The sequence below is a fragment of the Sparus aurata genome, chromosome 3, assembly GCF_900880675.1.
Source record: "Sparus aurata chromosome 3, fSpaAur1.1, whole genome shotgun sequence".
Taxonomy (NCBI): domain Eukaryota; kingdom Metazoa; phylum Chordata; class Actinopteri; order Spariformes; family Sparidae; genus Sparus; species Sparus aurata.
This window is the reverse complement of record NC_044189.1, coordinates 2,286,379-2,301,319: the sequence shown is the minus strand read 5'-3', so window position 1 is coordinate 2,301,319 and position 14,941 is coordinate 2,286,379. Positions and strand designations below refer to the sequence as shown.

Sequence of the window (14,941 nt, the reverse complement as noted above, 5' to 3'; positions counted from 1 at the left end):
ATCATTTTGTCTATGTGTATTTAGACGCTATTTTGATTTACTCACCTGACATGGACACTCACCAAGACCATGTGACCAAAGTTCTTAAAAGACTCCTAGAAAATCCCTTGTACGTGAAGGCCGAGAAAAGTGTGTTTCATGCCGACACCATCTCCTTCCTGGGCTTCATCGTAGCCCCTGGAAGAGTCCAGATGGACCCGGCTAAAATTAGCGCTGGGGCTGAATGGCCCACACCTGATAGCCGCAAGAAGGTTCAGCAATTTTTGGGGTTTGCTAACTTTTACAGGCGGTTTATCAGAGGCTTTAGCGCAATAGCTGCTCCTCTTCATGCTCTTACCTCCACTCAGGTGCAGTTCCACTGGTCGCCTGCAGCAGAGAAGGCATTCCAGGATCTCAAGCTCCGCTTCACGTCAGCCCCCATCCTCACCATGCCGGACCCTCAGCGGCAGTTCGTGGTCGAAGTAGACGCATCGAACGAAGGGGTTGGAGCCATCCTCTCCCAACGATCGGAAAAGGATGGCAAGATGAACCCATGCGCCTTCCTGTCGCGGCGGCTGTCCAGAGCTGAAAGGAACTATGATGTGGGCAACCGAGAACTACTGGCAGTCAAACTTGCTCTCGAAGAGTGGAGGCATTGGCTAGAGGGGGCCGAACAACCGTTCATAGTCTGGACTGATCACCGAAATCTGGAGTACATCAGAAAAGCTAAGAGGCTAAACTCTCGCCAGGCCAGGTGGGCGCTCTTTTTTAACCGCTTCTCTTTCTCTCTTTCCTACAGGCCGGGGTCCCGGAACGTCAAGCCAGACGCGCTATCCCGGTTATTCGACCCCGAGCCTGTTGTCAAGGAACCTGAAACCATCCTTCCACTAACCTGTGTGGTAGGAGCGGTCTCCTGGCAGATAGAAGAAGAGGTGATGCAGGCTAATGGTGGGGTTCCATCACCTCGTGGGTGCCCAGATAATCGAGTGTTTGTGCCGGCCGAGCTGCGCCCACAGGTGATTCATTGGGCTCATACCTCACTGCTTTCATGTCACCCGGGAGTTCAGAGAACGATGTTCGTCATCTCTCGGCGGTTCTGGTGGCCGTCCATGGAGCCGGAGGTTCGGGAGTACGTGGAGGCTTGCTCGGTCTGCGCCCGCAACAAGACATCCTCCCGGCCTCGAATGGGCCTCCTGCAGCCACTTCCCATCCCCTCCAGACCGTGGTCAGACATCTCCATGGACTTCGTCCCGGGGCTCCCGGTATCCCAAGGTAACACCACTGTCCTCACAGTGGTAGACCGTTTCTCTAAAATGGTCAGATTTATTGCTTTGCCTAAACTAACCTCCGCCAAAGAGATGGCGGAGGTCATGATGAACCAGGTTTTCAGGATTCACGGATTCCCCAAAGACATTGTTTCCGACCGGGGGCCCCAGTTCGTATCACGGTTCTGGAGGGAGTTCTGTAGACTCATCGGCGCCAAGGCCAGCCTGACCTCAGGATACCACCCGGAGGCCAACGGCCAGACCGAGCGCCTCAACCAACAATTGGAAACCAGCCTCCGGTGCCTACTCTCCCAGAATCCCTCGACATGGAGCAAGAACCTGGTCTCGGTTGAGTATGCCCACAATTCATTACCCACATCTGCTACAGGCTTCTCACCATTCAAATGTGCTTACGGTTATCAACCCCCAGTTTTTCCAGAGAACGAACGGGAGGTTTCGGTCCCCTCTGCCCACGCCATGATTCGACGCTGCCACCGCATCTGGGCAGCCGCCCGCCAGGTGCTAATCCGACAGGGGGATCGGGTTAAGAAGGCGGCAGACCGCAAGAGGCGTCCTGCCCCAGCTTATCAGGTGGGCCAGAAGGTGTGGCTCTCGGCCAAGGACCTGCACCTTAAGGTTCCCTCCAAGAAGCTAGCCCCTCGATTCGTGGGACCATTCCCTATCACCCAGATCATCGGACCTGCAGCTGTCCGCCTTCGTCTGCCCCGGTCCCTTCGTGTGCATCCCACATTCCATGTCAGCCAGATCAAACCTGTCAAGGAAAGGCAAATGGTTCCGGCCACCATGGCCCCTCCACCACCCGAGGTAATTGAAGGGGGTCCGGTGTACAAGGTAAAGCAGCTGTTGGCAGTACGCAACCGGGGCCGGGGCAGACAGTATCTAGTGGACTGGGAGGGGTACGGACCTGAAGAGAGGCAGTGGATCCCTTCCCGCCACATCGTGGACCCCACCCTCATCGATGACTTTCATAAAAATAACCCTGGTCAGCCTTGGCCGTCAGGTGTCGGCCGTAGAGGGGGGATACTGTCACACCGCGGTGAGGGATGTCCTGTCTTGGTTTTTTTTGTCTTGTGAATTTCATGTTTTATTTTGAAAAGTAACTCTCCTCTCGTTTCAGGTCACTTGCCCTTCCTCTTGTGTCACCGGTCTGGCGTCTTCCCTGATCCCTGATTGTTTCCACCTGTGCTCCCTCCCCTCATGTGTATATAGTCTTTGTCTTCCCCTGTCTTCGTTGCCAGAGTATTTCGTTCATTTCGTCGAGTACGTCCAGCCTATTTCACAGCCTTGATCATAGCCTTGTTATTCCGAGAAAGTTAAGTATTGTCAAGTTTTGTTTTTTGCATATAGTTTTCCTCTGTTGTAGAGTGAATTTGAGTTGGATACCTTTTGGTCAGAATTTTGTTTCGTTGTTAGTCAAGTTTCATAGCATTTGTTTTTCCTCCTGTTGGAGTGTTTTCTGTTCTTTAAAATTTTTCAGCCTCATTTAGAGTAGACAATTTCATAGCCTGTGTGCCTTCCTCCTTCGGGAGCGACTTTAAGTTTGAGTAATTTTCATAACATCTAGTTTCATTAAGATCAGTGTAGTTATCTCCTTTTCCTCCTACGGGAGCGTCTTTTGTTCTCGTTGTGTTTTTTTTTAGTGTGGTCCGTTGGACCTATAGTGTTTCACAGCCTGTTCTGTTATCACTCTGTCTACAGAGAAACTGTATCAAAAATAAAGCCTGTCTGTACTACTGCCTTCCTGCATCTGAGTCCTCAGTTTCTGCCCAAGCCTGACACATGGCAGACGCAGCGAGACGAGACAAAGACGTAAAAGACGTAAGAAGCCGTAAACAGACAGAGAGGGAGACTGGAATGTGGAGAAAAGGCGTGTTAGTGTCTCGTATCTGCAGAGAGTTTCTGATTTTCTCTCTTTGTTGCTGCTCGGGATGCTTTACCAACCCAACATGTGTCTATTTGACGTCCTGGGAATGAGACTCAACAATCAACTGTCTTTGTAGTACGTTCAGGAACAGCTGGGACAAATCCTACTGATTCTACCTTTAACTTTAATAGTCCTTGAAGTCTATTATTTTGACGTGAGCTTCAGTTAGCTCTGACCACAAATGTCCTTCAGAGGGAGACTTTTTTACTCAATACTCAATCAGTCATCATCAAATATTTTTACAAAGTTCCTTCCCTTTTCCAGAGTATGTAGTGTATTTGTATATTCCAGGCAGTCTTATGAAATAAAACCATCTGGTTCCTCCTTTTCTTTTCAGTTACAGCAATTTTAAGGCAGTTCTCTTGAAACCCACTTCGATTCAAACCAAAGTTGAATCATCAGATCAGATCAGAAATCAGAAATCAGATCAGAAATGTTGGGTCTCTGATCTTCACACTTCTGATGAGCTTATGTCCATTATTCAGTCTGCCTTCACCAGCAAACTGTTTCCGTCATAATCTCCCACACACAACCTGATAAATGTATAATTCTGCAGTGAAATGTGCCTTTAACGACGCTGATTGTTGCTCCAGATGGTATTAGACACACACACACACACACACACACATACACACACACACACACACACATCCTCCTGCAGAGAGTTTGAAGTTCAGAGTAGGATAACACTCAAGTACATTAACTCTGCTGACATTTGTGCATCGTAATTCAGGAGTCGTAATGTACTTTGGACAAAGTTAATATTTGTCTCAAACACACACCCACACTTGACACACACTCACACACACACACACACTGACACACACTCTCTCTCACACACACACACACACGGACAGAGTGTTCCAGTGTACACATGTCTCAATTAACATTAATCTCCCACACAGTGAAACATTTATGTACATGATGAGCTTTTCTACAAAATCTGGTTTTTAATTTCAGATCATTTGTCTTGATTTTGTCTCATCACTTCAATAAAATACCCCAAAACAAGTACTCTCATTTCTAACCCTGAAACCGACCTGGTTTGGGAATCAACAATGCAACTAGTCTCAACACTTTAGGAGACAATCTCAGATGTTTTTGTGGTGATCAAAACTGGCTATATTTTCACGGGAAGTTGGATCATCTCGATCTGTTAGAGCAGCGACCGACAGGTATTTTAATCCAAACCATGATGTCTTCCTGATAATAGCCGGAGCATAAACACAGCACTGTGACAAGAGAGAGATAGAAAATTCGACCTAAACAAAGTTGCAACAGAAATAAACGTCCAATAAACGTGTTGAAACACAGTCTTGAACAGTGGTCTCCTCCTTCTGGCATAACAGTCATCTCATATAATCATAACCAGAATGCAAAATGTCTTGCACATTGTGGTTATTCTGGAAAAAGGAGAGGAAAAGTCCTCACAGTTATCATGTTGGGTGGAGGATCTCTCTCTCATCTCTGCTGTCTTTTCACAGAGGGACTGAGGAGAATCTCCTTCAAGGTTTCTGTTGTGTTGTTTTATGTCTTATCACTGTTTTGTTTCCTCTTGTCTCTTGTCCTTGATGAAGGGAGTGGGCGGGTGACGCAGGATGTAAAATCTGTTGCTGCAAACACTGTCTGCCTGCATAGAGAAGTCTCTGGTTCGAGAAAAACTGATGAAGTTTCTCTTGACCTTCATATTTTCCAGTTTCTCTTGTGACGCTCAACTTTTATCTATTAAGCCCAGCAGAACTTTAATGTCTTACATAAATCCATCGTGGTGAATCTTATCTCGCTGCATCGGTCTACAGTAGGTGGGCTGACCTCACAGTCACAAACACTGAAGGTACAGTTGATAAATTTTTATCTGGGGCGCAAAAAGGCCATTTGACCACCTGAACACCGGCGCCCCCTATTGGTAATCACCGGTACTAAACTTTACAATAGACTGCGTGTTGATATATGATCATTGATGTTATGATATTGTTTCAGTCTTTCTATCTTCCAGACTTCCTCCTCTAGGGTTTGTTGTTTGGCTCTGCAGTGACCACTGATATTTCTCCATCCAGGGAGTTCACATATTCTAGTAGCACACAAGTTTACGATTGCTTTTTTAAATTCCTGCACCACAGTTACACTTGTATTAAAGCTCTGGAAGACAAACTGACCAAGGAACAAGAAGACAAAGTCTGTGAGGAAAGACAAACTCTCAACACTGAATGTGACAGCAGCTTTACTCCAGCAGAGGGCAGAACAGTCTCTGTTATAGTAAACAGCATGTGAGAGCTGGAGATGAAGATTCAGGAACATGATAAAAATTCACAGAGGAACCAGAAAGCTTTCAGAGTTCATACATGTCTTTAAACAACTATAACTTCCAGGGAGTTCACATATTCTAGTATCACACAAGTTTACGATTGCTTTTTTAATTCCTGCATCACAGTTACATTTGTGTTAAAGCTCTGGAAGACAAACTGACAGAGGGACAAGAAGACAAAGTTTGTGAGGAAAGAAACGCTCTCAACACTGAATGTGACAGCAGCTTTACTCCAGCAGAGGGCAGCATCTTCTCTGTTACAGTAAATGGGAAGTTGGAGCTGGAGATGAAGATTCATGGACATGATAAAAATTTACAGAAGAACCAGAAAGCTTTCAGAGTTCATACATGTCTTAAAACAACTAGAACTTATAACTTCATATGTGAATAATGCACCACTGGAGACGTCCAGGTGTATTAAACAAACACACCCAATCGATGATGAAACACAGACATCATGTTGAGGGTTCAGGATTAACACTGTGTTTATCGACTGTGCTGCTCGCTGTCCTGCTGCCTGTGAGCTCATTGATTCAAGAAATCAATGAGACGCCATCAAGCCGAGAAAAATGTGACATCATCAGTCATTAAAAGTGTTCGAGCAAATCCTCAGAATCACTCAGACTTCAGCTGTGAGCCGCGGATCAGATATCTGGTTGAAGTAGCAGCTCTACTGGAAAGTTTAACAGCTTTAGCTCAGTTCAGCTCAATAAACTTTATATGAGCAGGTAATAAAACAATTAATCTGGTGATTAATTAGTGACCCTGCTTCCCACCTGATTTATTACCTCAGTGAACAGTTTCATAATGTGTTTATGGTCTCAGTCTCGAGTTTCAAGTCGTCTTCAAAAACACACGCTAGAGGAATGAATGTGTTGGATATCGTGGTTGTGTCGTCTGGTTGTCAGTCAGATCTGATCAGGACGTCCTCCCGGTCTGCCCCTTCTCGTCCAAATATGGTCACTTCTGGCTCTAAAAAATGGGGCACAATTGACACAATGCCAAAACTCCAGCCGTGTTTTGAATTGGTTGGATAGTAAATAGTTTCCTGGGTGTTTTTATTCCAGAGGTGTCGTAGTTAAACTTAGTCTGAGTCACATAATCAAACTGTAACCAGGGTTTGAACTGTGTGCAGGTGCCCCACCTTTACTTTTCTCTATAGTGTGATCTATTTCAGAGCAGCGACTCGGAGCAGGATAATTGGACAGGAGGATAATTTACAATAAGGAGAAAACACCAAATCTGAGTCTTAAATGTGAATCATGTGAAAAAGATGTCACCTCCTGACAGTGACATATTCAGTTTATGGATGACAATAATCTCAGCACCTGTTATAAAGTCATACAGTTTATAAGTGCTTCTCCTCTCAGAGGCAAGCCAACAAATATACGACTGTGTCAAAGGTGAAGACTGCAGTTTGTTTGAGTTGGGGTCTGTTGGTTGAATTGATCAGGACCCAGGCTCTCTCATGTTAAAGACTCCTGATATATGAACCCAGACACTCAGTGAGGAACAATGTGTAGCTGTTTGTTGGTGTTAGTTAGAACTAAGAACTGTTGTGGTTCTTTGTCTGGTTCCTGGTTCTTGGTGTCGTCGTCCATCTTTGTATCTCTGTGCTGTTATCTTCGGTTTGAAGAGGCCATGTTGGCAGCCTGACTCATGATCAGGAACTGAAACGGCAGCACTGATTGATCCCTAATCAGCTCTGATGTAACGGGTCAGGAATGTTCCTCCTGCAGACAGAACAGAATGTGGATCCATGAGTGTGCTGCTGTTGTTGTTGTTGTTGTCGTCAGCCACGTCATCCAGATGACTCAGCTGATGGTTCAGACGTGCATCAAAACACTGTTTATTATATATTTAATAGGCCCGAAGTCCCCTCTTCTTATTTGAACACCTTTTCATAACATCTGAAACTTTCTGATCGAACATGAGGCTTTTAAAACAGACGTACTCATACATCTGCAGCGTATCGACTGGTGGAAATCTCCACTGCTCTTTATCCTGATTTCTCTTCTTCCATCGGAGCGGAAATGATCTTTGTGTTTCCTTTTCCTCTCCAGCTGCAGCCTCCTACAGTCTGCATGGCAACCAGGCTGCAGCTCAGGTACATTCAGAACCAGCAGCTCTCCTTCAGACTTCACACGTCCCCCTGTGTATTCAAACGTTCGGTTGCTCAATGCAAGATTTTTATGGAGAAATCCCTCTGTCTTATCCGCAGCAATCACTGACTGTAGCTCACAGAGACTGATGGAGCAGAATGTCAAACACAGATATTATTGATACGATTCAGCCTCGTCTGAACAGTCAGTTCTGGTTTAGATGTAAAAATAGAAACATCCTCAAACATTCGACTCATTGTCTTGCTTCATAGTTGAAGGTTGAGGAAATGATTTTGCAAGTCGAACCAACCAACCAATCACGTGGAAGACTGCTTGAACTTTTAGTTTTTATCATGCACCATTTTTTCTGCAGGCATTTCATTGAAAACAGTTTTTCAACGTTACTTTATAAACCTAACAGTCCATCCCTCTCACATGCAACATCTTTTGGTTTGACCATGAAAGCAAAAGCTGACTGTCAGTTAAATAAAGCTCAGTTCACATGAGTCGAGCTTTGAAACCCTTTTTAATTCTTTGTTTTAAAGAGTGGTGTACATATTGTGGCGTACTGTTCGTGTTACTCAGCTATTTAAGAGAAGAAAGAATCTGTTTGACATGTCTCCTCCTCCCTCCTGCTGAGGGTCACTCTGTTTGTTCAGGGGTTTAATATTTAGCTCACACACTCACCTTTTTTTTTTTTCAGCGGACAACTACGCTCGCTTTCAGATCTGTCAACACACAGAGACAGACTTAACTGACCAGCTGATGAAGACTACTCTGGTACAGTAGCTGTCAGAGGGACAGAGTCTGTCTCTTTGTCTGTTTGTATGAGCAGTTAAAGAGTTCAACCTCAGCAGCTTTTCTTCTTTAGTGACTGGATAAGCAACTGAGGAGAGATGGGACCTCGAACAGGAGGTAAGAGCTGCTTCCGTCATACATCCTGAACGCTAGAAAAATGATTATCAGTGTCACCAGAAATAACTCAGGGGTCAGAGTCTGTGTGCACTCTGCAGATATTCAAATAGTTACATGTGATTACCTAAAAATCACTCACCTAAAAATGAAGATTCAGTCTTTATCTCCATGATCATATAAAGTCAGGTGAAGTGTCGTAGTCCACAGAACAGTTCTAGAGCTTCACAGTAAAACAGAGTTGCAGCATTCTGCTAAACAACTGAAGCAGCTGAGACTTGATTTAAAACAGAGAAACAACCAAAGAAACATAAAAAGGCATGACATCTGGCCAGCTGTGGCTCAGGGGTAGAGCCAGCGTCTTGTTATTGGAAGGTCTCTGGTTCGATTCCCCTGGTCTGCATGTGGAAGCGTCCTTGGTCAATATACTGAACCTACAAACTGCTCCTGATGCATGGCAGCCACCAACATCAGTGTATGAATGTATGAATTACTGTAAGTCGCTTTGGAAAAAAGCGTCTGATAAATGCCCTAAAATATGTCAAATGTAAAAATGTCTGGAATAAGTTTCATACATGGATATGAGCTTACTCACACAGGGAGGTGAGGGGACGGAGGTGGTGGACGCGACCTCTGATGGAGACGGCATTTCAATATCTGTAAACTTTAAACAACTTTATATTATATTTTCAACGAGACATCCAACATAACAAAATGTAAAGTTCAAACGTGTTCCAGGTGAGCAGAAACTTGCTGTACATTGGCAACAATACAAGCGTTCTTTGCCTGGTGAAACATTCAGAGAACACAAAGGGACTCGAAGAACAGCCAAATGTTTTTGCTGAAAGTCTAAACTTTTCAAATTGAAATATTAATGCTTGACGTGAAAGTCAGACAAACTAAAGTGCAAAATGAGTTCCTGTTCTTATTTTCAGGAAATTAAACTTTTTTACAAACAAGTGTCGTCTATAAAAATGTCCTTTTTCATTAGATGTAGAAATAATAATCAGCGTAGAAACATTTTGTAAGAAGTTATTTTGGTCGTGTTTGAGCAGGTCCAGTCATCACGACTACGAGAGGAAACAGTGGATTAATTATTATCCCGAATAGGAAGTGTTTTTATTTTTACGATGAGACAAAGGCCGTGACATGTTTCATCCCCCAAAATGAACGTTATCATTTTATTACCATTTTATTACCTGGGTGTGTGTGAGGTCTCTGAGTCACTGTGTCATTCTGTTATAATATGAGCCATATAATTATGTGTGTGTAGAGGAGATACACAACTGCACACACACACACACACACACACACACACAAACATCCACTGAATCAAATAAATACAGATCAGTGAATCTAGAGGAGACACATGTAGATCTACTGTCAACACAAGAGACAGAGCAGGTGAGGAGATGCCAACAAAGTGACCTGATCACCTGAGCAGTTGTTACATTAGTACCATTTTACAAAACGACTAATAAGTGAACTGAACGTTTGTTTATTCTGCAACTAATTCTGCAAAACTACATTTGTTTACGTTACATTTTCTATTCTTCCCTGCCACAGAGTGTGTTTATGTCCTGGTTAGGTTTAGGCTCAAAAACACTTCCTGGTTTGGATTAAATTCCTGTTTTGGTCGCTACAATCACGGTCGGGGACGGTCGGACTTCCTGTAAAAAACAGCCGGTTTTGCGTGACTAAAACAAATTGTCTCCAGGCGTCCTTAAAAATATCCACTGCTGTGACTCAACCTGCAGCCGGCCGTTTGGCATCCATGTTGGCTGAAACAACTCCAGCTCCATCTTCTCCACGTCCTGATGTGACAGTCAGCTGATAAACATATGATGTGAACGTGATACGTTGTGTTCGGACATATCTGCGGTTTGCAGAAATGTAACTTCTTATATTTTATCCTGGCAACTGGTTTGGAATTGGACTCACTGAGGTCCATTTTCTTTTCAATTGGACAACAGTGAGCAGTTTGGCAGATTTGAGTAAAACATAAAAAGTTTGAAGGAGACAGATATTCCCGAGCTCTTGTAGTAACAACCTTTATCTGATCATGTGTTTGCAAAGTGTTGTCCCGCTCCATCCTCAGCTGTAACTGAGCCTTTCAGTCACTCCACCTGTTCACCGATGAACCTGTGGACCGACCCAAACAGGTGTTTCTGGATCATTTCACAACTTTCACAGTCTTTTGTTGCTGCTGTCCCAACTTGTTCCAAACATGTTTAATCAGAATGAACATATATACAGAAAAATCAGGGAGGTTTTTGTTATTTGTTCTGGTTTCACTTGTTATCATCACGTTCTGTTGCATCCAGACTTTATTAGAATCGACGGGATGTTTCTTGGGATTGTTGCTTCCCTCTGAGCGATGATACGAGCTGCTGCCGGTTTCTCAGAAGCAGCTGAAGATGTTTACATTTACTTACGCTGAAAACACGTTTAATCATCTTATCAGTCTTTTCTGTGTTTACACTGGAGATATGAAATCAGGTCTGCTGGCAGAGATTCTTGTCAGTGTGTATGTTTCTGACAGTCTTGTCTCAGGAGCACTGTTCAGACTCAAGATCAGTTACTCTGGGGTCAGTGGGTAAGGTCAGGGTTAGGTTATAGTTGGAGTTGGGATTAGGAAAGTTCTGGTTGTGGTTGTGGTCAGGCTGGTTCTCCAGGACTTGCTCTGACAGACATTCAGGAAGACGATATATATCAGTTGACACCGTGACCTCTGTGTCGTCCTTATCCCTGCTGTTTAAGGAAGCGTCGCTGTTATCAAGGCTTGTTTGAACAGACTTGTTGGAGGTTGAATTGAGGAAGTTGGACACGAATCTGGGTCAGTTCTGATGCTGATTACTGTCATGGAGCTCTTCACCTGATAATCACATCAGCAAACACAAACGCTGTCCTCTCTGTCCGTCAGTGGCTCATTCGAAGGAGGTGAAGTCGGCGGCAGGAGGTCGGGGAGGAGGCCGGCTGAGGAGCTGCAGCGACGGCAGCAGATACAGCAGGAGAGACGACTCCTCCTCCTCGCCCATGCTGTCCAACCCAAAATCAGGTGAAACACAAATGTCTGTACAGTCAGAGAGACATTTAAATACATACAAATATCTTCTCTGTCAGGTTCATTCTCAGTTTAACTCCTTATCGCACTTTTGTTTTGATATTTAGTCTTGAAGAGACCGGTGAGCACCGAGGAGCTGCAGCGACCAGGAGGACCCTACATCAAGAAGACGTTTACAGTACGTCGACAGCTGAACCTCCTCTGACTGATAACACAGTCAAGAGGAGTTTAATCACTTCTCAAGAACAAAAAGGAGGCGAATCGTCTCCACGAGGCACATTAAAGTTTAACGTTATCCAACAAGTCACCGCAACATCTTTTATTCAGAAGCAGCGGCGGTGGAAGACGCATTCAGGTGCTTTAGTGGAGCGAAAATACCTTAACCACACTGAAAATACTCCTTTAAGTCAGAGTGTGTCATCAGCAAACAGGTATTTAAGATATGAAAGATAAAAGTAGTCATTGTGCAGTAAAATGTTTTATATCTTTATGTGTTTCTCAAGTATGTGAGTAAGTTTTCTTTCAGTCACAATCACGTTCTATCTTTTATTTGCGTTTATTTCACAACTACTGGGCTAAATATTAACTGATTCCTCTCTGGACTCAGTGGAGTAAATGTACTGACGGTGTTTTAGATATTTAGAGGAGCGTCTGACCGACCGACGTCTCTGTGTGTCGACAGATTGTGGGCGATGCAGTCGGTTGGGGGTTCGTGGTGAGGGGGAACAGGCCGTGTCACATCCAGGCCGTGGAGCCCTGCGGCCCGGCTGCTGCGGCTGGGATGAAGGTAGGCATCATGGGAAATGTAGTCAATGAGTTTGACGTGGTTTTGATTTTGAAATCTCATTAGCTACATGATGCACCGATCATTTGGAGGCTGGTGTGTTAGTGGCTGAGGAGAGAGGAGGAAGAAGAGAGAGCGGGTCACTTGTCTACACGATCACTCATTGGCTGTTTTTTTGGCCATTTTGTCACCATATATGCACTGAAGACTGTGTTTTTGACTGAACTGAACTAAAATAGATCTAGTGAAGCACTACTGAAACACCCAGACACTGTGTTTACTCATTAAACAGAGTTTTCTGAATAATATCTTTATAAAACCTCATGAAACCATCGTATCTTTCTGCTCTGGAAGTTTCCTTTCAACCCTTTGACCTGATCCCGTTCGTTCTGTACCACCATCAGATGTCTGAATCTCTCATTGCGTCCCTTCTCTTATTTACTTTACAGGTTTGTCAGTTCGTGGTTTCGGTCAACGGGCTCAATGTTCTGAATCTGGACTACCGGACCGTCAGCCACCTGATCCTGACGGGACCCAGAACGGTGGTGATGGAGGTGATGGAGGAGACGGAGCACTGAGCGGTGAAAACAACCACTGATGGAAGGACAGTAGAGATTTTATGAAACAGTTACTAACACGTGTGTCCTGTGTGAGGTTCTCTTCAAACGACTGTAAGAACACAGTAAAGGAAGAGGAGAGAACCTCGTCAGAAACGTTCGCTTTTTAAATTATCGTCCAGCGGATGGAGAGCGTTTGATTTCAGATTGGCTGAAGATAAAACTTAAAGACTCTGAGTGGCCTAAAGAGGGTTTGGGCTTGAATACAACAGAGTCAGACATGATGGATCTGTCTCTACTGTCGTCACACAATATTGTTGTTCCAGACAAAGTGGCTGCTTGGGTCTCAAACTCATAGTTGTAGTTTGAGAGTGGTGTCCCGGGATTTTTTGTTTCCATGCTCGTTTGAAATATCCAGACCAAGCTGCACGAATATGCTTTTCACTTGTGTGCCTCTTAAAACATCAGCATCAGCATCTTTCCCAAGCTGCAGCCGTGGAAATGAGAGATATGATTATTGGTGGATCATAGAATATATAATTGATCCAAAGGTTCAGTTGTGAAGCGTTTTTACATGCTGATTTGAGGCGGGGTGAGAGAGGATGCCATCCAAAAAAAAGACAGTCCCCGCCAATTATTCAAAAAATGTCAACACGGCACTCCACCTTCACTCTCTCTGATGAAAATTAGATGCTCAGGACAAAACAAACGAGGTGTTGTGTCAGCCATGTTGGTTTCTTCTTGCTCATCTCACCTGATATCACCTGTCAGTCCACCTGTGGACGTATCACTGATGTTACTGTCTTTTATTTATTCCAAACAAACCTGGTTTTAAATTTAGTGAATTCTTCTGAATAAAGATCCAAATGTTTCCGACATGCACATGTACATATATTTATAAGACGGAGCTCGAGTTGAGACACACCTGTGTTGTGTTGTCATGGAGACGGAACCTGGAAGTCATCCTGTTGTTGACATCGCTCCGACAGTTGGTGTTTCCCTCGTTGGGATGGTTTGGACTTTTAACCCCCGTGTGCCACCTCACTGCCTCCCCCACACACACACACACACAAACACATTACCTGCATGTATCACACACACACACACACACACACACACACACACACACGTGCCCCTCCCTCGGCTGTGTTTACTTTTCCATCCACTCCCTGCGACGTCTGATTCCCAGAAAAGGAAGTGAGGAGTGTGAAGACGGTGGAGGGAGATCAACAACTTCAGCTCAAGTACTTTGTTTTGAAGCCGCTCTTAACTTTTTTCTCTTGTTGCTTTATTATTTTTTTTATACCTTTGTACTGAACCTGTTATCACTACATGTTTGCGTGTGTTTGTTGGAGTTTTCTGTGCTCATGTGTGCAGCCGAGTCCAGATTAAAAACCATGAAGTGTCTGTCAGACGCAGCGTTTTCCTCCCTGCTCAGTGAATCTTCCTGCAGCTCTGATTATAGTTTCCATGGAGGCAGTTTATGGTCGGTACTGTGTGTTTCATTAACAGATTAAACATCCTCACTACGGTTAGATTTCCCCTGTGCGATACAGAGAATATGATGCAATGAGCTTTTTACTGCTTGCTTTATGTTGATACTGTCATTTCTTCACCTGTAAATGTTTGAATTTGTTTGTGAAATCTCTTCATGCTGCAGACTTCTTGTGAAAAACAAATAAAATAATCAAAGACTTTGATTTGATTGATTGATTGATTGATTGAATGGTCGGCTGTCGATTCAAGAAATCCTCCAAGTTATCACTCAGGTTGTAGAACAGATAATGAAGCTGGAGGGTTCAGATATATTGTAGGTAAAGTTCATCCAGGTTTTGTTCAACAACACATTTGATGAGGAGGCAGTTTGTGATGTTGCCAGCTGGTGGCAGCACATGTGTGTGTTAACAGACTGTCATGTCTCTGCATGTTCACACACATACTCAGTTTACTATCAGGTCTGAACGGAATTAAAGGAAGATGAATATGAACCGTCCATTTCTTTGCAATGGTTCTTCTGTTTTGTGTCAT

General features: G+C 44.1%; 1 protein-coding gene across 2 annotated transcripts; it reads left to right on the top strand.

Moving 5' to 3' along the window:
* Positions 1–8,313: 8,313 nt before the first annotated feature.
* LOC115578491 (DEP domain-containing mTOR-interacting protein-like) lies at positions 8,314–14,613 on the top strand. 2 transcript variants are annotated; one of them, XM_030411474.1, is made up of 5 exons: positions 8,314–8,511; positions 11,432–11,566; positions 11,680–11,750; positions 12,255–12,359; positions 12,806–14,613. In XM_030411474.1, the coding sequence occupies exons 1-5, from the start codon at positions 8,493–8,495 to the stop codon at positions 12,932–12,934; spliced, it is 459 nt and encodes a 152-aa protein (XP_030267334.1). In that variant the 5' UTR covers positions 8,314–8,492; the 3' UTR covers positions 12,935–14,613. The 2 variants fall into 2 exon arrangements, with proteins under 2 accessions (XP_030267334.1, XP_030267333.1); XM_030411473.1 differs by lacking the exon at positions 12,806–14,613 and having other exon boundaries at positions 11,432–11,579; positions 11,680–12,311.
* The last annotated feature ends 328 nt before the right edge of the window (positions 14,614–14,941 follow it).